We start from the raw sequence: 23,050 nt of genomic DNA, 5'->3' as shown, positions 1-23,050 counted from the left end.
TATTAAGAGTGTACACTTCTGTTTTTGCTTTTTAATAAAATAAAATAAAAAGTACTACTAGGTCAGTACTTTGTGTTTACCAGTGTCTTTGTTTGCGAATAATGGGGTACTGCTAATGTACAGCTAAGATAGTGTACTTTAACATGGTTGTATTGCCCCATTGTCCCACAAGAGGGCAGTGTAGTGCCAGGAACAGCGGGTGTGGTTACCTTGTCTATTGGCAGAGAAAGAATTTGATTAGCTTTGGCCATACACCTGTTTCGTTTTTGTTTTTTCTTTGCTTCATTCAGTGTATCTGCTCAGTGTTTGACAACCACAGGGATGTTTTTGGTAATGTATATTGTTTTTTCCCTTCCTATACATTTCTGAATGCATTTTATTTTGGTAACTAACAAAAAAGTAAAAAAATAAATACATAATTGCACACACTTTCAGTGCGTAAAGTCTACTAAAGCAAGTAAAAATACCAAACAGAAGAAGGAATCCTGGTTCATTACCTGTCTGTCTTACAGATTCTGGTCAATAATTGTGTGTGTTTTTGTTTTACCATAAACCAGTGGTGCGTGAGAGCTACTATCCTGCGTCTTTTAGATGCATCCTTTCTCCAACACGCCTGATGAAAATGAATGTGTCCTTACCAGGCCTCTCCAGAGCTGAATAACTAGTTTGGTAAGCTATTTTGTTAGCTGTGCCGAAGAAGAATGCGTGTGAAAGTTGCGCGATCGCGGCTCTTGGGGACTCGAGGAACCCCTTCCTGACTCAAAGCTTCCGCCTTACCTGTTCACCTGTTCGTCCAGTTTTCATGGATAGACATTAACTGAGTTATTGCTGCCATTAAGAACCTCTACTCTTGGATTTTGTTGCCTGTGGAAATCGAAGGTTGCATACTCCTTGCACAGTTCAAGGAAAAGCACTCCTGGCTTAGTCCTTATGTCTTGAGTACTGTGTTTTCCCTCAACATACCCATTGACACAGTTTTTGCTGCAAATAATTGTCTTCTCTTTGTCTTTCTATATAAAATACTCAGGGCTCAGCACTTGCTGTCTCGTATACGCAAGTGTTGCTCTCTTCATCTCTGCAGTTTGTTTTTCTTTGCCATTGAAAGGACTTCTGCTGCAGTGCTTTTGGGGTTTTTACTTGATTTGGTTTAAATTGGACTGTACGGAATTCAAGCCATAAGTCTCTGGTTTTGATTTTACTCAAAGTCACATTGAAAATGATGTTTGTGTCTGTCTTGGGTTTGCAATGTGGTTACTCATCCCTCTGACCGTATGAAAATGAAGCATCAGAAGTAATTGTACAAATTACTGCTTAAGACGCTGTCATGTGGAGATATCATTTACTTATCCACCTTCATGGTGTTATTCCAATGAGGGTCATTTGACAGTGGGCCATTTCCACACTGCTGACCAAGCTGTTTGCGTTCTGATCCCGGGCCTTCCCCTCAAGGCTAATTATCAGGGATCTCAGAGTAGTGTCTCTTTGCTGTTGTAAAGGGACTTAAAGGAACTCAATGCCTTTGCCCTGTTACAGTAATAAAAACAGATGTGAAGCCATGCAGATATCAGGTCATGTTCAGAGTTTTTGAAGCTTCTCTTTTAAAGTTTCTCCCACTGGCTTTCCCTAGAAAATCTTGGAAGGCTGCCTTCACCTCCTTCTGCACTTTTGCAAAACAGCAAAGCCGACAGGCTGTTAAAGCGATAGCAGCCATATCACTTTATGGTGATTGCAAATGATCCGTGGAGCTCTGATTTATGTTGACAAGTCATCAGGCCAAACAAATCGCTGACAAGAAACATGAAAGCGCTTCGGATTGAGGTCATGCAACATTTTCTAATTTATCTTTTAATTTTCTCTGTTAGCACTTGATGTACCCTCTAAAAATCTACTCCCTGTGAAGCGAGGCCTGCGTTTATTGGTTACATCAGAGCTTAGAGCCCAGTATTTAAGAACTTGTTCCCTCGAAAGGCACATCAGTAAAACATTCCAGTGAAAGAAAGGAAACAGTTCAACTTTCCAACTTTATTTAGTACATCCTGGATTGACTTCTTTCTTTGTTTTACGAGGGAAATTATTGCATTATTTTTTATCTTCTCAAATACTCAATGGGACAGATCCTTTCAAAACAATATTTTACTGAATCAATTTCCTCGTATCAATGAAACAAATCTTTTCTGCAATACTGAATTTATCGTTTTACAGTATCCATTTTACAGAAGCGAAGCGTGAAGGACTTGTTGCAATGTCAGTCTTTTGTCTCCATCTACTGGCCAGAAATCCTCTGCAGTCTAGAAGGTAATCAAATCAAATCTACATTTTTAACTCTACATGCATAGGTAGAAATCCATTCTCACTTTCAGACCATGCCGCCTGGTCGATGCGCGTCCTGGTTAGACAGAAAGTTCCCATTTGTTTGAAACTGGCTCCACATAAATGGTGTGCACTGCTTGTTCCACTGCTGGCAGACATGGGAGTGGGTTATGGTGTCCTCAGAGGCCAGCTGGAAAGTGTTCTTTGGGTACATGTTGCCTTGAGTCAGTGGGAACGTGACTGCATCTCTGTTGCAATGCCGTGGAGTCCTGTTGACGGTCTGTGGCAACATGTCACACAGCGGCTGAGGAACTGAGGGAGAACACACGTTAATACACCTGCACACCCGTGCGCCAAACTTTCTAGGCATAACAAACTAGAAGGGATCAAGCAACTTCACCAGGAAATTGACCAAAATGAAGATTAAATGTATTTAAGTGACTTTTGTACACATCTGAACATCTGCATTTAGAGCCTAGATACAACCTACGCCATTGATAACCGTTTCTCCTCCTCTCTTCAAATATATTATCAATGTTCAGTTATTTAAGGGTGGCATTATTGTGAAGTACACAACAGAAGCAAATGTGATAAAGTCATAAAATAAACTTTGGCAAGAAAAATATGTGTAGCTGGCAGAGAAATCAAAGTTGCACCTGCAACGAGTTGACACTTCCTGCAAATTAGTTTTATTGGAAAATTTGTAAAATCGTTCAGGTGTTTGCAATAAACGGATTGCAGAAGTAGAGTGCAAGTAGTTGAAACCAAGTATTACAGGGAATTTGTCCAAACTGAGCACTAAATTGTGCTTTTGGTGATCATTGCAATGCTAGTTAGTCATTGCAGTCTTCACTATTCCACCCATAAATAGAATTAGTAAAACTTTGTGTGCTAATAATTTGAGCATAAAAGTGGTTAGGTTATTTAGCAGATTGAAACTCAACTCTTGATAAAAGATCTTACCAGCTGCTGTTTGAGAGAAGAAGCTATTGTGTAGCTTCCTGGGGACTCTGGGTAGGAAAGCGGTGTTTCGACAGTTCATTCTTAATGTGTCCGTTTCCTACAATCAACAATGACGGCTTTTAAAAACGTGTACATCTCCCCTTGTTCAAATTAAGGCCAGTGACGTGCGGTCAGGGGAGGCAGGTGAGGCTCTACCTCACCTGTCATCATGGAAAAATAATATATAATAATAAAATCGTTATATTGCTATTTTCACCCTGTGGTTTGTACTATAAAGTACATATTTTTTACTTGGCTTAACCAATTCTGATGATTTTTTTCTTCAAAATCGCTGGATTTTTGTATTTTCCCATTCAAATGCTCAGAAGCGAAGCCGGTGAGGCAGCAGTGAGATTAGGATTGCGCAACCTCTCGCTAACTGCACTGGCTGCCGTTCTATGAGAGCATGTTTGTCCTGTCTGTACGCCAGCAATAAAATGGCTAAAAAACATTTAATATATGGACTGATTTTCCATAATCTAGCTTATGTCTAAAATGTGCAGTGTTTTTTTTGACTCCAACTGTGTGTATCGTGTTTTGTGTGCGGAGGAGCGATCAGAAACGGCAGAGAACAGACTCGAGGTGAGGCAGGCAGTTCTCTTGCCTCACCCCTGGGGGCGCTCATGATCCCAGACATTGTGACTGCACAACTGCAGAGTAAGACACAGTGAGCTAGCCATGGCGCTAGCCATACAGTAAATAAGTAAAGTACAGCGATATATTTGTTTTCTCCTCTCTTCCGACGTCAAAATGAAAGACTACATTTCTACACTTAAACAGTTTTCTAAAGTGGATTTTCAATTGAAGCAGGAGATAACTAAAGGAAGACCAACACCGGAGCTGAAAGTTTTACTTCGAGACAGTTTGACGATATTTAAACGGAGTAGAAAAGACATGCCGAGGATAGACTTGGCTTTGGATGAACGGATATTTTTGTGCAGAATTAGCGGTGCATTGATTTCATTGATCCATGCAAATGCTGTCTCACATTTGTAAGACAGCAATAAGATGTTTCTGTTTAGTTTTTTAATGAAATGTCCGTTTTGTGGGCTACAGTTTGTATGTCTAAGTAATTCAGTAAAGTAGAAGCGGTAGCTAATCTAGTTTTTTTTGGTGTTTAATCCTAAAACATGAAGTGGCATTGTCAGTTGCTATGGCAACGAGTCTGCTTGTAGCTTGGCGGATAGAGAGCGAGAAAGTGCTTTCTAGCTCTTTCCCATTGCTGTGGATCATATCACGAAATTAATACCTACATTTCTAAGTTTCACTGAGTTAACGCGGCTATGGATGACATGCCCCCCAGCGTTGTATGCCTGGGCAAAATTTCCATACGTCCAATAACATGCATGGTGTCTATAATCGTAAGTCAGTGCCTCACCAGCATTGAACCTCACCGCACGTCACTGATTAAGGCATACTTGATGTAAAAAGTGGGACAGGGATTAATCACTTTAAAAATCTTTCCACATATCTTCAGATGAAAATCCTGCCAATGTACCCTTCTCCTGACTGATACTTTTATACAATGAAGTCCTTTTGATGCTTTGAAGCCTCTTCAGTCTTTGTTTTTAGCTACAGAATGCAAATGAGAAAATGCTACGAAAACACAAATCATTTACGCAGTAGTTCAACTCATCTATTGCAACAATATTGTATAGTATTAATTTTTGGGCCATATGAAGATCAGGAATGTCTTCATTCATGACTGAATGCATTCAGACAGAATGCATTCAGTCATGAATGCATGACTGAATGCATTCAGACAGAATGCATTCTGCATAACTGCATAACTACTGAATGCAGTTATGCATTCAGTTGTGAATGCATAACTGAATGCATTCTGACATTCAGTTATGTTAGAATGCATTGATAAAACACATTAAACTGTTTAAAATATTGATATTAATAGCTGTCTCTGCATTTGATGGACTTCTTAAAATTAAATAATATTGAACATCTTTTCACATTTGGCAGAACACAGATTACAACTGCTCTGATTTGATTGATGAAGTAAAATATAAGGACACAACTGTTAGCTTGAAGTTTCTATTTATGGGTCCCTAGAGTCTAGAGGGCCTCATCAAAACTTATGGTTGGCCAGAATTTCCTCCAGGGCCTTCAGTTTGACACATGCCATACATGTAGAAATTTATCCTAAAAGAAATCCCTACTTTAAGCCAAACCAATATATTTATTTCAAATGTTGGGATATATATCACAGTGTGGGGAAAAAATGCTTTGACATGACTTATCAGTCATCAAATCTGATATTTTAACGTGTTTAGAGCTAGAAAAACTTCATGTAAATTGGTTTGCCCTCACCACCGATTGAAGCAGAGATTAAAACGACATAACTGAAGTTTAAGTTTTAAGTTCTACAACAAAGACCAAATGAGCTGTAAGAGTTTGATATACAAAGTAAATCACAACCCACCTGCGACGTAAAGCTGCGTGTGAGGGCTTGATTTAAAAGAAGGCAGTCTCTTTGCTGCTGCAGGTCTGAAGCTGTAGGGGAGAGATTTGTTTTCTAAAAAATTATGAATGCATTTTTTTTTTCTTGTAGCTATTTATGACACTTGCACAATTATTTGCAAACTAAACCCTGCCTCGCAGTTTCTTCCAATGACACAGCTGTGCTGTATTTTTGCCCTAACATCCTTACTTTTTGTTCTACTTCTGTGTTTGGTTTCCCTCCTCCATTTAGCTCGTCTGTTTGAAAACCATACCTACAAGAAGGAAATGAGCCATCACGTGTCATGATGTTGAATGTGTTTGTGTATACAAACTACTACGGTGATTAAAAGCGTACCTTAATGGTGTCCTCGGGAAGTTTAATTTCAGCTGACAGTTTCTCTCTTGTATACAGATCAGCGTACTGGCTCTGGGAAAATTCTGGTTCGGGAGAGATGAACGTGTATTTTTCCCGAGCGTAAACACGCCGGAGTGTCACAGGATGATGAACTGGATGATTACCTTGCTCGAGTGCTCTGCTCTGCTCCGGGGTGAAAGTGGTGCGGTTCTTGTGCCGGGCACCTTCAGGTCTCTGGTCATCAGAGTTCATCACTTGCTTGTTTACTTGATCGAACACAGAATAACGATCTGCAAAAAGTACATTAATCAGCACTTCAGTTTGATTCCTTTAAGTAGCACCATACAAAAGAATTTTTGAAATTATGTATTAGCTACTAAAATTACACTTAGTTTGAACACGACTTTTTCAGAAAGGTGTACATAATGTAAACCTTCGCTCTGAAAACTTTAGCGAGTGAGTCCAAACTGAAGTCCTCAAGGACCAGACTCCTTTTAAATGTGTCCCTTGAATCAAGTATGAATTCTGACCTTTTATCAGAGGTTACTTGTGGGAAGAAAATAAAAAAAGAAAATGTGTACAAAGCTGAACCATAACTGGACCTTGAAATATGTCAGTGACTTAAGAAATGGTAAAGAAAAAAAGTAAAGCCCTGGACTACAGCTCTTGATTTCATTGAGGTGGTGTGAGGTCACTTAAAAAAAGGTGTACGTGCCACAAATCCCTCAAACAAGCAAAAATCTTGAAGTTTCCAAAACATAAGTCTACTGTTTTGCTTTCATTTAATTTTAGCTTAGAGCCCTTCACATCATAAAACCTTCCAAATACTGTAAAAGCATTTTAAGACTTGCTAGAGTCACATTTCACCAGTAGTACTATTGTGTAAATAAATGAAATGTGATGCTATGTTTTAAAACTAGACCCATGCAGAGGGAGTATTTACAGAGGGAAAACTAGACGTCCAACAACGGACCTCTGAGGGAAACCCTCTTTAAATGCACATTACGGAAGATGAGTGTGGATTGTGACATTCCAAATAAGCCTATTCACATGATATTTATCCGTTAACTGCAAGGATTTACTACGTGACTTGGTATATTTAAAAACTAAAGGTCAGTGTGAAACTCTTCATAATTAGTGAACAACATTGTTAAAGTAAAATCTTTTGATAACTTACCCTGCTCAGCTCTGATGGGAGCGTTGACCTCCATGCACATTATTCCATGATCCAGGTGGACTTTTCGCAAAATCCTATTTATAGATGACACCTTGCGGGGAAACAGCGCGCAAAAAGCTTTATCAGCCGCAGATAAAAGATCACATTCAAAAGCACCCTTTATTCCACTTACACTAGGAGTTCTTGCGGCTTTACAAATTCTTGCAAGTCGTTTTCGTATTTCCCAAGCAAAAATAGTTGGCGTTTCCCTCTTGCACTGAATGATGGTGGAGATGACGCCGGGGGTGAGAAGCCGAGGGCGGCTGCCTCCTATGGATTTGGGCTTCACCAACCCTGTGCGCCTGTAGCGGCACAGGATCTTGCTGACGCACCCGTTGGATACCTACAAAGAGTTAGGCGCAATCCATTACAGATCGACTTCATTTGATCAATCCGGTTCCCGTTGTAATTACGCTTTTTTTTTCTTCCTTTAACGTGTTTAATCTGAGCTGTTTGGATTGTGCGCACCCGGAGAATTCTGGAGATTTCACTTGGGCGGACTCCCTCCGAGGCCAGCTCAATCATCTTCATTCTCTTGGACTCTGGCAGAGGTCTGCCGTTGAGAAAGGTTCCTCCTAACTGGTTGACACTTCCACCACCTTGTCATAACACATCTTGAATTTTATAACTCCGCTTAAAACGTGCTAGAGTTTGAAAAAAAGAAAAAAGTGCAAAACTAACCTTGGCTTTGCAGACTAATGCTTGTTCCGCACATCCTCGCTTGGTTCCAGGCTCCTAACTTTTCTGTGCAGGACCGAATTCAGAATGAAGCTCGAAGCCTTAAACTCTAAACGCCTCTTAAGATTGACAGTGTGCGAAATCAAAGCCCTCGGCGGAGATTTATAAGCCTACAAGAGCTGAATATAACGTCGTGCCCTGCGCACTTCCTGCAACGTCAATAAAGCTGGGAGGGCGCATGAGGGTAAAACTGGGTTTAAACTGCAGTGCCATTTGTTCGCTTACTAATTTCTGATGGCAAGTGGTTGCTTTAGATTTTATTAAAGGGTAGCAGAGCAAGGGGCCTGAATAGAAATGCGCACAACTCTCCCTTTTTCTTTTAAAGAAAAACATATTTGAAATATTTTATTGTTCTCCATCTACTTCAAAAAATACGCACTCCTTTGTGTTAGGTTGCGATATACCCAATTGGAGTAAATTTCTGCTTGTGGTTGTATGTTCAATGTTCAAATTAAATGAAAGTTATCTGAAGGCCATGCATTTTATTTCATTTTATATTTTTATATTGCAATAATGTGATTATAAATCATCCTATCTGCTGTGTTTTTGCAGTTTTATTTGGATTGTCACAGCTTGTCTGCAGATATCTCATACGCTTTCCATTATCGTGATTAATTGAACAGTGCTTCATGACATTTAGTTTCATGATTTAAAGTCATGTTATTCATGAAGCTTTTTGTTTTGTGTCTAACAAATTCTGAGCCCTTAAAAAAAAGATTTTTTTTCATATACAATTGGACTCCATTTACAAATGTAAGCTTATTTCCTCAGTCTCAAGGAAATGAGTTGCAATGGATTTTAAGGGTTGCTTAAATAAATGGACTGAATAATGATGTACCACACAAGTTTTTAGTCAAACATTTCTTTTAAAAAAATCCATGCATCCTTCTCCTTGCACTACTTTCTTGGTAGTGCAAGGAGGTGTCATCTAAAATCCCATTAATATTAATTGAAGTTGATCAATATAAGGTACTTGTAATATCTTTACTTAGCGCTCCTCATATTTAAGGGATGGAATAAAAAAAATAAAAATCTACTTCATGAGACTGCAGCATTTTTTTTTCTGATATTCCCTAATTGTATTTTGCCTTCCCTCCCGTGTTCCCATCAGCTCCTTTTTTGCGCAGTGCCTGGTAGTCTTCATTAGAGAGACTGAGGCGCGCTCAATTTGAGCTTTCAAACTCTCATGTTTGTTCCAGCTTCACATTTGGCAACATATTGATCCCTGCTTTCCAGGAACCGAGTGAATCGAGCTCCAGTGTGCTTCTGGGCTTGCGGTCACGTGACACGAGCATCCTCGTTCGCGGCTGAAGTGCCTCGGATTAAAAGGATCTCTGGCCTCCTCTCATAAAGCAAACATTTGGAAGTCTGCTCCAATGATGACTGCCATATGGTAAAGTGCTTTTGATAAATCATAAATCCATCAGGTTGTCTCGTTTTATTACATTTTCCTTCAAAACGTGAACAAATAGACCTCGCGTACATACAGGCGCAACGAGAGGACCAATTGGGGGGACCTCGCTTATCCAGAAGTGGGAGGCTAACATCCTCACAGATGTTCCTTGGGCAGAGAGCAGATAAAAATGCGTTGTAAACGCTTTCAAGGGGAAATATTTGACAAGCAAATATTAGCTCATGTGAAAACCCCACACAAGGCTCGTCTTTGGGCCTGTTTAATGACTAATTGAATATCATTAGTTGGGTCCACACACACCGAAGTGGCATCGACATAAAGGCTCCGGTTTTACAAAGCCATATGCCTCACATTATACATTAACCATGAGTGAAAAGGCCTGCAACTGTGTGTGTACAGTCGGGAAGACCGGATGGAGGACAGGCGTTCTTGGACACCATCATCTCCATGCCAACCAGGACAAAGGAAGAATAAGGCGATCGTTTTTTTGTTTATTATAGGAGATCTGATGTGGTTGATACTTTACAGGTTGCTGCTGTGCTGCAGTGCCAAATAATGCAGGTCTAAAAATGCCACTTATAACCGATTATTAAAGCAGCAACACATTTTTGTTGTGCGTAAATTGCTGTCTCCCCTCAGCAGCACCGGGCGGGAGTTTTATTGCCTTTAGTGGCACAGCCATGTTTTGCGCTTCGAACAAATGTTTCAGATGTTTGCGTCGTGTATTAAACATGTACACCTGAGCGTGTTGGGGCTCAACTTGGTTCTAAAGCGTTTGCAAGGGTGAAAATTCCAGCCGCGTAAAAAGATCACCAAAATCTCTCCAGAGCGCACAGAGGGGCTGCGTGCGCAACGGAGCTGCGCGCCGGCCTTGTTTCCTTCTGCGTGTTTCATGAACGCAAGTCATTCCTGAGAATTCTGGTATTTCCCATTTCTTTTCAGTCCCTCCTGTTGTTTACGTTGCGTAATTTTAGCTGACTTTTAAAAACGTTCTCTACTAATAAATACACAGACGTACCGTCACCTTTCCAAAAACCACCGAAAAGCCAAAGAGTACATAATTGGTATTTCATGACATCTCAATCAGTTTATTTTTATGGTATATATGAACACTTCAAAAGCTCAAACTATATATGACAAACGCGTCCCCTTGTTCTCCAGGTAGAATAGTGTAGAACAGGTGCTAATAAGACATTTTATGCATCGTATGTCTCCGTTTGAAACGTTCAGCAGGTAGCAAACCTACATTTCCAAAGGATTTTTTTTTCTTTTTAAATTGGTAACATATTTTTGATGAGTTGACTTTGTCGTGCTCTAAATGCGTTTGTTAAGTTGCATCTTAAAAGTAATTATTTGGAGCGGGCTATAATGAAAAAAAGTTAAGTGCGTTTCCCATTTGAACCTTGCAATCTTCAAAAGAGAAAAATAAATAAATAACGCTGGGGCGAGGTGGTTGTGTCTGTTGCATTCACGTTCATAAGTAAAACCAAATCTTAATAGCAGCGCTACATTCCTGCGAGTTATTTTCTCGCGCCATAGAAAATCGATATTTTAAAACGGTAAATCTGTTTATCATTCAGTTCTAGGAATTGATTAATACCTATGTAATGACTCAAAACGAGTTCCAAAACGGAGGCAACAAAAACATGGAACTATTTTAAATATGGTTTTCCATTAGTTTGTTGCACATAAATTTGAGCGAAAACCCCGAATCTAATAATAATAATAATAATAATAATAATAATAATAATATACATTAATAAAACGAGATGCAGAAATTCCGTTGTCTCTTGTCCTCAAGATTTTTTTTTCGTGACTAATGTGAATTTCTTTTACTTCTGGTGTTACAACTAACAAAGCGTTTCAGAAAGAAAGAAAAAAAAAACATCAAACCGGTGGTCATGTTATTATGTGGGGCTTCTAGATACATGCATAAGGGAAATGATGTGAAGGACACCAGTGACTCCACCTCTAAGCGACCTAATCAATTTTAACTTAAATAAAGGTTTTAGAATTAAAATCTGAACTTGAATCCGATTGAGATGCGGTGGCAAGAACGTAAACAGCCTTTTCTATTCTGTGCAATAAACTGGTTGCTTTGCAATCCCAGTGAATTTTCTGCTGTATATTTGCATAGGGTATTGCTGCCCCCATGTTGTGCATAGTGTAGGAACGGGTCACATTCCTAAACCTCCACTCCTTGTTTCTGCATGAATCTTAACTTTTCTTGTTTAAGTGCCATACAATGTGAAGGAGATATTACCCTCAGAAAACAGAGCCAAATGCCATCAGTGAATCTTAAAACAGTGTATATTTACACAGTGGGCATGATATTACTCAGTCTAGGTGCAGTTAGTGCATTATAGTCAGTGCTTTTGAAAACATCATACAATACTTGGCTTAAACCAACTTTTTTTCTTATGATGCAATTTTTTAAACAGACTCGTACAACACCACCAAAAATTATCATGAAGACAAAAACCCGCCCCAGCAATTTCAGCTCTCTTGTGGTATTGTGGTAGGTTTCTCTTCAGAAACGTATCTGATCATGTTTGTAACATTACCCTTGATTCAAATGCAAAAATGAAGAGAAACGTGCACCATGTACACTTTTACCAAGATTTAAGAAACCACTCAGTCTGTTTGTGTTGTAGATGCTTAATGCTCTTAATGATTAGCTTTCTTAAGGACTAGCCTCTCTATCTTCTACAGGAAGCTGCCAATCTATCTGGAGATCAAAACTATTGGATTACAAAACAGCTCAACAGTCGAAGAAATGGCTTATTTTACAAAAGCAGTTTACTTTAAAAAGTCAAAATTGTCAGGGAGTGATAGCATAGTTAAGGTTAAGGTGCGAGAATTCCATATTTTTGCATTGAGGAAGATTTAGTGGAATCTCAAGGGCAGTGCCTGGTTTTACTGTTTAGTCCGACCTGAACAAAGAAACACTTCCATGCCAGAATCAAACCATTAAATCTGTTTTGGTGTACTCTTGAAATTAAAAGTTGTGTAACCAAGTCTGCTGCTTTCGGTAAATGAGTTTTCTTTAGCAATTAAATCAATTATAACTTTTAGATTGCAAGGTCAAAGACATATGGTAGGAGGGGTGGAAATGCAATTTAAGAGTAATCAGTTCTGATTTGGGTTTATTTAGCATCTTTTATTCTTAAGTGAACTTTTGCATGTCTTTTTCTAATAAGCAACTGCATAATAAGCATAATAACGTCACCTTCTTTAGTCAGCCGTGTGACCTGCAATTACTCTAGATTATTGCACATTTGGAAAAGAAACACACAGAGCTAATTTCACTGAAAAATTGCGAACCTTATAACATTGTTGATATTATGACAAGCCATATGAACACATGGGGTTAGGGTTTATCCTAACCCTAACCCAAACCCATTCCATAAACAATACCAATACATACGTGTTTAGCTGTTTTTAATCCTAGAGAAAACTAGTAATGAAGCTGCTGCTGCCATCAACCACTGACTTATTCATCCTTTGTCCTGACTGGAGATTATGGTGTCTGAGAACACCTGTCTGCCATCCAGTCTACACTAATCATTTGCTGATTTTGTTTAGGCCTTGTCCTTTTAAATCTTCCGGCCAGATGAAACAGGCGGCTTCTCCACAGGGAGCTGGGTTCTTCTGGAGGTTCCTGTCCTCTGTCACCATATGCTTTCTGGGTTGGGCTTGTTACAAACTCAGTACCTGTGCTTCACTAGACAATTGGTATATAATAAACTGATTTGCATCCTAAGTAAGTTTGAATCTGTCTATGTAATTGTACTGACTCGATTACATGTTTCTGTACATATTATGGACGTGTTTCTCTTGTAAAATGTCATGACATTTGTTGTGAAGTGGAACAAATAAATTGAAATGGACTTAATAATATCTGGCTATCATCATTCTTACTAAATCACTAAATCGATAATAATAACCAGTCGTCTTGTGCTGCTCATACACTTTTATTAAAGTATCTTTTTTCATAGGTCTGCTCATTCAAGTTTCTCACAGGTATGTCACAAAAACTCTCTTCTTCTGTCATCCTATTCTTTACATTTATGCATTGACTTAAACTCGTGATCGCCACCCAGTGGACATAAGCATAATGCAGTCAGTCGTCAAATTCTTTACAACGTATAAAAGAAATATATATATATATATTGTCTGCCTGATAAAATGTTATATAAACTGAAACAAATATTGGCAATATTTTTTATTAATTCGGCAAATATGAGTCCCACATGAAGTGCTATAAAGTAGTCATCGTCATTGCATTCCTATGGGATTTCCTGTCAGATATTGCCTATGCATATAATGTGCTACTTTTCAAGAGTGAACTTTTTCTTTGGAAGTGAATCTATTCCCGGACCCTTTGAAGGCAGCACTGTCTGGGGTATCACAATGCTGACGTGTCGTAGCTCTTGCCCCGGATGTCCTTATTTCAATTTGCTTACGCGGTTTACAACGCTCTCCATTCGCTCCCATTCATTGCTCTCCCTTAGACCCGGAAAAGCTTTCGGCCTGTGTGTACATGCATGGCAAAGTGTGTTTCCGGTATAACGTGAGTGTAGCTCTGTGTACTGCCTTTTTCTCTTGGCTCTCAACAGATCAGCCACTCATTTCAGAGTCCCAGCTCCCTCACCTGGTTCTCCATCTAACAAGCAGCGTATCTCAGCTCGGTGGACATGGCATCTGTTTCGGGTCCAGCTCAGACAGCCCCTGTTCCGGCGTCTCCTTTGCAAAGAGGAATAGTGAAAATGGTATGAATCCCAACATGTGAAAATGAGAGCTCACTGGGGAAACAGCTAGTTAGCTTAGTCCACTGATGGCTAATCGAGATTGAAACTGCGACTGGTTGTCGTATACTTTAATATAGTAAGCCACATGACTCAACGAAATCTATTTTAAGTTAACTTCTAGTGTTGTCATTATTCCAATAGCAGATGTCAAGCTCATTCAGTTTATTTGGCTGCAGCTGAAAGCCGGCTAACGTTAGCTAGCTTGCTGCTACATTTCCAGTAGAGGAAACAGGTTAGCACGTTTGTCTGGACATTTCAATTTAAGTGAGGAAACTACTTCCGTTGTCAGACTTGGAAATATGATTGCTGTAAAATGTCATTTGAGTGGTTAAATTTGTTGTACTCAACAGCCAAGCTGGAGCCAGTAGATGTTGAAAAGTTGTTGACAGATGTCAAGTTTCCCAGCTAAACGATGGCTAACTGTTAGCTAATTAGCATTTACTGTCCAGCACCTGTGAAGTTAAACGAAAGCGGGTTTGTACTGTCTGTGATATCGGTGTGATATTTATGCTCAGCGCCAGCCGCAACAAAAGTCATTATTTGCTATTTGGCAACATGCAAATTTTGTCAAGTAGCCTACAAGCTAACTCGAGTATTGGGTTTAATTTCGCTTTCGTCCCTCAGTTTTATCCCAGAAACTCCAATAAAACAGGTTTAGGCGGTTAAATGTGAATTTTTCTTTAGTATATATTCGTCGACTTGTGGTGCTCTGGTAAGTTTACTTTCTCCATTTAGGGCAGCAGAGAGCATTCCCTCAGAGCTGGTCCAAACTAGCCATGGGAAACTGACACGTAGCTCCAACTTTCTTGCCCCCTGTAATCTCTCATTCGGCGTGGTTTTTTGTGTGGGCTAGGTCCTCTCTCATTCATGTTTCAGTGCCGAGATGGAAATTTTACTCTCAAGTCAAGCAAACATACCCTTGCACAACGTTTTTTTTTTTGCCCCCATCATATGTGGGTTTGCATGGGTCAGCAGACACAGCTTTCTGCCTGCCACCTTCAAAATTCAGGAAAGGACTGTAGTTTCTTGAGATTGAAATGTTGATATTTAAATTAAATCAAATTAATTTTGGAATATTTTCTTGTATATTGTTTACTATAAGGCAGCGGCTGGTATGAGAGACTTGGCATGTTATCCTTGAGTGAAAATAGCATATTAATTTAGTCATAATGTTACCTAACATATTTCAACATTAGTTTATAGACTTCTAGAAACTGTTATGCTTCACAAATAAGTTGTTGGAAGTGTTAGCTGCACAGAATGCTACATTTTTTTGCCATTTTGCGGCTTACAGATAAGCATATCGCAGTGTAAGATTGGTTTATGGAGATAACACAAATGTCTTCTTTACTGTTCTGTGATTCTCTTATTGTCAAAGAGCCAACTTATGTACCAGTTTTTTCAGCTTACTGACCAGCAGTGCTCAGCTGTATGGAGTGGTGGCCACGTGTTTTATGCTAATCCTAGCTTTTTGCAGCTGTAAAAAAAAAAAATCTTGGTTACCTTGGTACCTTCTTTGGCATCTCATGGGGAAAGAAAATACTTTGAACAATTTGGAGGGTTTTTTATTTTGTTACTTTAACAAAACTCCCTCTGTTCACCTTAAAATGCCTAGTTGCAGCATCGTGGAAACAGGAATTCTGCTGTAATTCGTTGCCCATTTTACATTGAAACCAGTGAATCCAGAGTTCAGAGCCAACATTTTTTTCTGACACTTTCCCCCCTTTTAGATTTTATTTTGCAAAACATAATGAGCCGGCATATAACCAAGGTAGAATTATTGAATAGTGACAGAACAGGTTTATTAAGTCGCTATCTCTGGATAACAATGCAAAACGTAAAATACTTGAGATTAACTTCTGAATAATACCCAGGCTGGTATTTAGCTGAATCTCGGAAGACATTTTGACCTCACCACCCAGATAATGATTTACATCAGCCATGTCCATGTTGGAGCCAAATCTGAGCAAGTAAACAGCTTCTGTGTCGGCTGATGTGCTGCATCAAATGGAGTGTAAATTCGGCTTTAAGGAAAAGCTGTCATTTACCAAAACAAAAGCGAAAGCAAATCCTTTCTGTTGCCTTGCACATCTAGTCATGTTAGTGCATGTTGTTTTGACAGCTCTTGATAGCAGCATTACTTGTGTATAAATAAAAGCACATTTGTCTCAGTACTGAATTCTGTGGAAACGTGATTATGCAGCTCATTCATAAAATGAATGTCGTCTAACGAAAGCTTTACAGGCTTTGGGCTCTTTTCTTCTTTTTTTTTTTTTTACTTGTATTACAACTACTTAGGCTTTAGAAGTTTTTTTTTATTATGTGCCTGTAAGACTTTAATTGCTGAAGTTTTGCAGCCCCTCTTAAAAAAAAAGTTATCCCTTTGAAATTGGAGAATGTGTTCCTGTCGTTTCTCTTTTCGTTTTTCATGGCTCATCATACTGCAGAAACTACAGCTCTTCTGTACTCCAGAGTCGTCGGACAGTTGGTGATGAACAGCGGTGATTTGATGGGTTTATCTAGCTCACATCTTAGATCAACAACGGCCAGGGATGCTCCATGCAGACACACTGGAGAGTTTGCAGATAAAATGTTTGCTCAGTTTCATGTAAATGCCACAGTTGTCAAACCGAAGTCTATGCTATTTTTTTATTTTTTTTGTATTCAGCTACGTTATCACCTGGCATGATCTAAGCCTGGCATTTGAATGACACACTGTCACCATGGCTACGTGCCATATGAAGCTTCTACCTCTATAAAAGCTCAATCTTTTAGATTGTCTTGTTTCAGATTTTGCTGCACTGATATTTGTAAGTTTAAATGCAACTTGCATCTATACAGTTTTGCATAATTTTAAAAATTGACAAATTATTTAAATTTTTTTTTGCCTAATCCAGTGGAAATGAAAGTATCCATGACTTACATATTTCTTCTTTCTGTCTGTCAACAATCCTTGGTATTTTTGTTTCATCCCATCAAATAAGTTTTTTTTTTTTTAATAGCTAAAATAATTTAGTTGCACTGCTGATTTTCCTTCTTCTCTCTGCTTGTTGTCATTTGTTGTCTTCTCCCCAGGTCTTGTCAGGATGTGCCATCATTGTTCGGGGCCAGCCTCGAGGTGGTCCGCCCCCAGAGCGCCAGATCAATCTGAGCAACATCCGAGCGGGGGCCATAGCCCGCCGAGCAGCACAAGGCCAGCCCGACACCAAGGACATCCCCGACGAGGTAAACCGATTTATTCCTGTGATTTATTATTTAAATTGGCCTTGCATTACAATGGCAGTGCATCTATATGACAGAGCAATGGAAAAGTATTTATACCTTCTTCAACTTTTTTTTTTTGCTTTACAACCATAAACCTGAATGTATTTTACTGAAGTTTTATATAAAGGACAAAAACAAAGGAGGTCCACATTTGTGAAGTGGATTTAAATTATTATTGTCGTTGCCTGGGTGATTGTAACACATGAATATGCTTTGGTCGTTTTCAATCGACAATTGTTTTTGTACCACTTTTGTACGGACATGCATGTGGTCTGCAGCTGTGTGATACAATTTTACCTTTTTTAAATGGAAAATAAATTATGTAAATGGTTATCAAAGACACTTGAGTCAAAGCGCAATTTATATCTTAAAAGCTAAATTAAGTTTTATTTACTACTAATCACTCATTCAAATAATAACCGCTTTGCACGTTATGATTTAATAATCAACTCGCCATACGGATCAGAGCTTTTTAGATGCATGGTGTCAGAGTTTTGCATTAATGCCAGCGTTAAGGTCAGGTCCCGACCTTGACCCTTTTAAATTTTTACCAGCAGTGCACTTTGTACTTGGAAGGAATAACAACAGACATTGTTTCAGAGAGGGAGAGAAAAAGTAGTATTGCAACGCGATACGTTAACATGAGCACTTACTGCAGTTAGAAAATACTGCAACACCCGTCTTGCTTTTGAACAAATAAGTTTTCTTACTCGTCTAGTCCAGTGCCTGATTAGGTTTCACTTTCTAACGTTTATTTTTCTTTTTAGCCCTGGGCCTTCCAAGCCAGAGAGTTTCTCAGGAAGAAGCTAATTGGCAAAGAAGTGTGCTTCACTGTGGAAGTCAAGACCGCCATAGGCCGGGAGTACGGCATGGTCTACCTGGGCAAAGGTGCACTGTGCATTTTGCACCATTTGTTTCCTGGAATAAAATCATGTTACTTGAACATAATCTTTCTCCTTGTTTGCTAAACATTTCTCCATGTTTGCTGTAGATACAACAGGTGAGAACATTGCTGAGTCTTTGGTGAACGAAGGCCTCGCAACGGTCCGAAGGGAAGGAATCAGAGGAAACAAGTAAGATCGTTGAGCATAAAATATTAAAGCTGTTAGTTTGTTTATTTTGCTTTGGATGTTGATGCACGAGCATGAAATTTCACATGGAGGAATTTCGCTCACCTCATCCCACAAGTTCCGTCGGAAATTAATGGAGGGGGACCAATGTCACCTCTTGTCCGTTGATCCCATAACCATAAAAATCCATCTAGACATCCCTCAGAGGCAGTAAATATTACATCAGGGAGTCATCATTGAACTTGAGTTTATAGTATATTCACAATGTACACATTGTTTAGGAAACTTCTAACTGACGGTATAAGCAACCGTTCGTCTAAACCCGAAGGTTAGGGTTCTTTAATCTTTTTTTATAAAGGCGTTTTAAAACACTTCTTTCAAAAAATTCTTTATCTCGACAGGAAAAATATTAACATCAAAGTTATTACAATAATACTAGTTTCATATGTTCAACATATAAAAACTGAGCATTGAAATTGAACAGATCAGAACTGCACTGCAGGTCTGCCTAGATTCTGGCACACACTGTATTTGTTATTGAGCTCTAGATACTTTCCTTGTTTTCTGTAGTATAGTCAAACACACAGCACTTAATCACCTTGTGTTTTTAAGACTTAAACTTTTTTTTCTGACTGCAAACATTCAACTCCTTTAATCTTTTTAAATGAAGGCGTTTTAAAAGCTCTATTTTGCTTTTAAGTGTACTCTGGATAGTGGTTATTTAGCACTTTGGTGCTTTTGCCATTTTAAAGATTTATATTAAGAATTTTTCCATCAACACATCCAGGTTTGTGATTCATTTAGCAGTTTTACACTTGTATTGACCTAACTGGTTGATAATCTCTGCATCCAGAAACGAGAGGTTTCATTAAAGGAAAACTAGATCAGCAAAATCATTGTTGCATCAATGATTGTTGCATCACAATTCAGTTGTGTAGTACACTAATAATGAGGCCTTAGTCATATACTTTAAGCAAGACTTTATTGTATCACCGAGACTGAATGTTTTTACCTTTAAAGCTTTAACTTCTTCAACCATTTATGTAACAAATAGAGGAAATCACTTTTGGCAGCAGGATGTAAGCTTGCATTTCCTAAAGCTTAAGGCAGAACAACCTTGCAGAATCTGTTGGGAGAAGTACTTAAGTCCTCAATTGGGTGACTGAATTTAGATGGAGCCATAGTATCCCAGATGGTGGCAGCATGCCCCTACTGCTATAACGATATCCCTCTGAAACCTTTTTTTTCTGCCACATTGCCCCAATGCACTAATCCTATAAATACACACCCCATGCTATATGACAAAGTACTGTATATCTCCACCAGTGGCGGTATTTGCACACGACACACATTACAAGCAATTTGACTCATGCAGCTGCATTTGTGTCTTCCAACATGAACAGAGATGGTGTGAACATTTTGCCCCTAATGAAGCATTTCAGGCAGCCTGTCCAATGGCCCATAACAAGCACTAATGTAAATGATGCTTTAAGTGTAAGCTGGCATCATTTGGCCAAAGGGGGAGACCCATTACTCAGTGAAGACGTAGGGTCTTTGTTTTCCCTCAGTGCGTTTTCCTCCAATATCATTACTCCTCGTGACTTGCTACGTTGATCACACTAACTGTGATGTGGTGATAATTATGGAGGTGATGATAATGGTGATGGCTTCGGACAGTGCAGTTAAACATGTGCTTAGAGGCCGGCTGCCGCCTGCTAACGCGGCCAGGCAATTTGCCCGGCAAGTTGCCGAGGGGATCGTGCACAACTTTGTGTATTTACAGATTTACGTTGATGCACACTTTGTCTTTAGCTTCGAGACGCTTTAAAACAAGGGCTGTACCGATGCAGATATTCACACTGAACAAATATGTTTCATGTTTATTACTTTAGTAAAAAAGCAGTCTCTGTTGTCTCTATGCACATGTATTTATCACTTCAGCCAAATGCCAACGCTAAAAAGTATTAAGCTTACAGGTCATACCAGAACAATCCAAGAATGAGTGATAACGAGCAGGTTTAACAGATCGTTTATCTGTTAAGGATTGATGGATTGTGCTGTTTTCAAAAAGTTCAAAGTAAATAATGCATTCAGTTTAAAAATGACTGTGGGATTTATAAGATGAATTTCTAGCATACAATTGATCCATCTTGGATCTAAAATATCCAGGCCTATCGCCGTAAACAATTAATCGCATAAACTGAAATGAGCGCAATAATTTTCATTCTGATAGCTTTTGAAGGGCAGTTTTGTTTACAGCGATTTCCTAATCCATTTCATTTATGATTTTTGTTGCATTTTTATTTCCTCTGCTTGATCTTTTTATGCTCGTGTTTTATTTTGGATCTTTAAAATGTCTTCCAGTGTGGAATGTACTGTGCAAAATTACAGTTTATTAGTCTTTCACAGGGTGAACTTGCATTATTTTGCTATTACCAGTGTGTAAACTTGAAAAGAGCTTCAATTATTGTTTATTGCAATAATTGCCGTGACAACTTGCCGTCAAGCTAAATCTGTTATCGTGACAGGCCCAACAACATCCGTAATGGCGTTCTTTGGAAAAGCTTAGCTTTTTAGAGTTCATCACTTCCTGTGACTGCTGACATTTTTAAAAGCCTTTAATCGATTTACTGAGTTGCCTTTGGGACCCAGAATGTTAATTTTAGATAAATTAAAACTCCAGGCGTCAGGCTTGATGGGTCGGTTTATAGAGACACCGCTCACCGATGCAGGAATGAGGTACATTACCGGGGCTACCAACTTTTACTTTACAGTCTCCCATTGCTCCTGTTTAACTAGAACCCCGGAGGAGGAGGAGTTGGTGGCTATAAACACTGAGGGGCTGAAAAGCTTTCATTAGAGTCTCACTGTTCAATTACTCTGGAACTCTTGTGCACAGTTTGGGGGGGAACATGGCTTCCTACAGCCTCCTTAAACAACACAAAAACAACAGAAAGCGGTAAAAATGTTTTATCTGAAGTGTGTTCGGTTGCACAAAGGAGCCATACGGAGATGAAAGATGGAGTCCATAGAAGGTTTAACTGGAAAGTATTTCTGCTTGGCCTTTGCTGGAGTGGATTTGCTCTGTACTGCACCTTGTCGACCATCAGTTTGATTTGAACCACTGTAGTGGAGGGAGCTGCTGACCCAGAAGCCGGTGTAGCTGCAAGAAGGGATAAGTTTACTATCATCAGTCTCCACAGACGAGGTTATTAATTTTTATTTAAGAAATCTACTTTTGAATGCTCTACATCTATGCTAGGACTTTGAGAAATCCACCTTCCTTCCTTCCTTCCCTTTTTTTTTTATTTTTTATTTTTTTAGCTTTTCTGGTTTCTTTCGCTATATTTTTTGGAGCTTTCTGTTCCTGTTTGGCACTTTTAAATATTTAAGTAGCTTAGTTCTTGCATAAAGTTTGACCATCACTGCCAAGTCAGCAAGAAACTGTCTCAGTTCAAAGTTTGTTGTTAAATCATAGCAGAGAGCAGAAAGAACTTGACTGTGTTTTGGGGGAATTTGCCCAAAAGCCCAGCTGAAGCACAGCATCAAAATATTTTTCAGGTTCTGAAAATAAAAAGAGAATTACAAATATTTGTGTTCCTAACCTTTATTCCCCGTCCCATTGTCTTGGTGTATTCATTCACTCAACCATTCATTTGTCCATCATTTTTCCCTTTGTCCACCTTCAACCTGTCCATCAATTTGTCTTTTTATTTTTCAATTCCTTCAGTTAGCTTCAGTCTGTTCATCTGTGCTTCTGTTTATTCTTGCATTGTCCATTCATCACCAGTTCATCCATTTGTGTCTTTTTCTGTTTGTTGAGACGAATGGACAGTGCATACATGTAGCCATTTCTCCATCTGTTTGTCCGTTACTTATGCATCCGTCTGTCCAATCATATTTTTATATTTACAAAGTTGTTCCTTCATCAATCTTTCAATTTGTTTGTCATTTTGTCCATCTATCCATCATCGGTCTGTTTGTCAATGCATCCGGTTCTCAGTCTGTTTTGTCCCTCAGTTTGTTTGTCCATTTACCTCCCGTCTGTCCGTCCATCTGAACTGAGAACTCTGGGAAAGTGTACAAATTTCAACATGAATCATTCATTGTGACTAAACACCGGCAAACTACGACTTTCCGAAAACAAATGAAATATCATCACCGCAGTCTTTTTGTTTTTGCGACGCCAAACTGCTGAAACTATTGTGCAGCTTTTGCTGGTTGAAAAAGCAAAAGCCTGCTGGCCATTTAAAGTTGTGAATAATTAAAGCTTTACAAGAGCCCCGAAAAGGCATTAAGCTGCACAATTAAGGAAGCCAGCATGGAATTAATTGTGGTGTTTGCAGGAAGCCGCTTTTGTGCTGCCGGTGTTGTCTCGTCCCTAAGTGCTCAGATACCTTTTGTTTTTAGGCAGTT

At 39.1% G+C, this 23,050-nt stretch overlaps 2 protein-coding genes and 1 long non-coding RNA gene across 5 annotated transcripts in view; 2 read left to right on the top strand and 1 right to left on the bottom strand.

Moving 5' to 3' along the window:
• Positions 1 to 53: 53 nt before the first annotated feature.
• Positions 54 to 6,309, top strand: LOC103459223 (uncharacterized). Its single transcript, XR_532696.3, has 4 exons — positions 54 to 330; positions 558 to 669; positions 2,203 to 2,295; positions 6,179 to 6,309. It is a non-coding gene; the product is annotated as an uncharacterized LOC103459223 (long non-coding RNA).
• pax4 (paired box 4) lies at positions 2,006 to 8,221 on the bottom strand. Of its 3 annotated transcripts, none has more exons than XM_008400606.3 (9): positions 8,019 to 8,221; positions 7,806 to 7,936; positions 7,471 to 7,680; positions 7,299 to 7,389; positions 6,122 to 6,411; positions 5,975 to 6,038; positions 5,747 to 5,817; positions 3,274 to 3,370; positions 2,006 to 2,622 (listed from the first exon to the last, which is right to left on the bottom strand). In XM_008400606.3, exons 1-9 carry the CDS (start codon positions 8,050 to 8,052, stop codon positions 2,357 to 2,359), a joined length of 1,254 nt encoding a protein of 417 aa, XP_008398828.2. In that variant the 5' UTR covers positions 8,053 to 8,221; the 3' UTR covers positions 2,006 to 2,356. The 3 variants fall into 3 exon arrangements, with proteins under 3 accessions (XP_008398828.2, XP_008398827.2, XP_008398829.2); XM_008400607.3 differs by having other exon boundaries at positions 2,007 to 2,622; positions 6,122 to 6,204; positions 6,286 to 6,411; positions 7,299 to 7,680; XM_008400605.3 differs by having other exon boundaries at positions 7,299 to 7,680.
• A 5,787-nt stretch (positions 8,222 to 14,008) lies between these two features.
• snd1 (staphylococcal nuclease and tudor domain containing 1) overlaps positions 14,009 to 23,050 on the top strand; it is a 169,079-nt gene continuing 160,037 nt past the window's right edge. The window contains exons 1-4 of the mRNA XM_008400601.3: positions 14,009 to 14,261; positions 17,376 to 17,525; positions 18,332 to 18,452; positions 18,556 to 18,637. Coding sequence (XP_008398823.1) covers positions 14,187 to 14,261; positions 17,376 to 17,525; positions 18,332 to 18,452; positions 18,556 to 18,637 — 428 coding nt within the window. The 5' untranslated portion in view covers positions 14,009 to 14,186. The remainder of the gene's footprint in view (positions 14,262 to 17,375; positions 17,526 to 18,331; positions 18,453 to 18,555; positions 18,638 to 23,050) is intronic.

This window comes from Poecilia reticulata, chromosome 23, assembly GCF_904066995.2.
Source record: "Poecilia reticulata chromosome 23, P_reticulata-male-v2, whole genome shotgun sequence".
In the NCBI taxonomy this organism is placed as follows: Eukaryota; Metazoa; Chordata; class Actinopteri; order Cyprinodontiformes; family Poeciliidae; genus Poecilia; species Poecilia reticulata.
The sequence above is the reverse complement of the archived record's forward strand: the minus strand, read 5'-3'. Positions and strand labels throughout refer to the sequence as shown.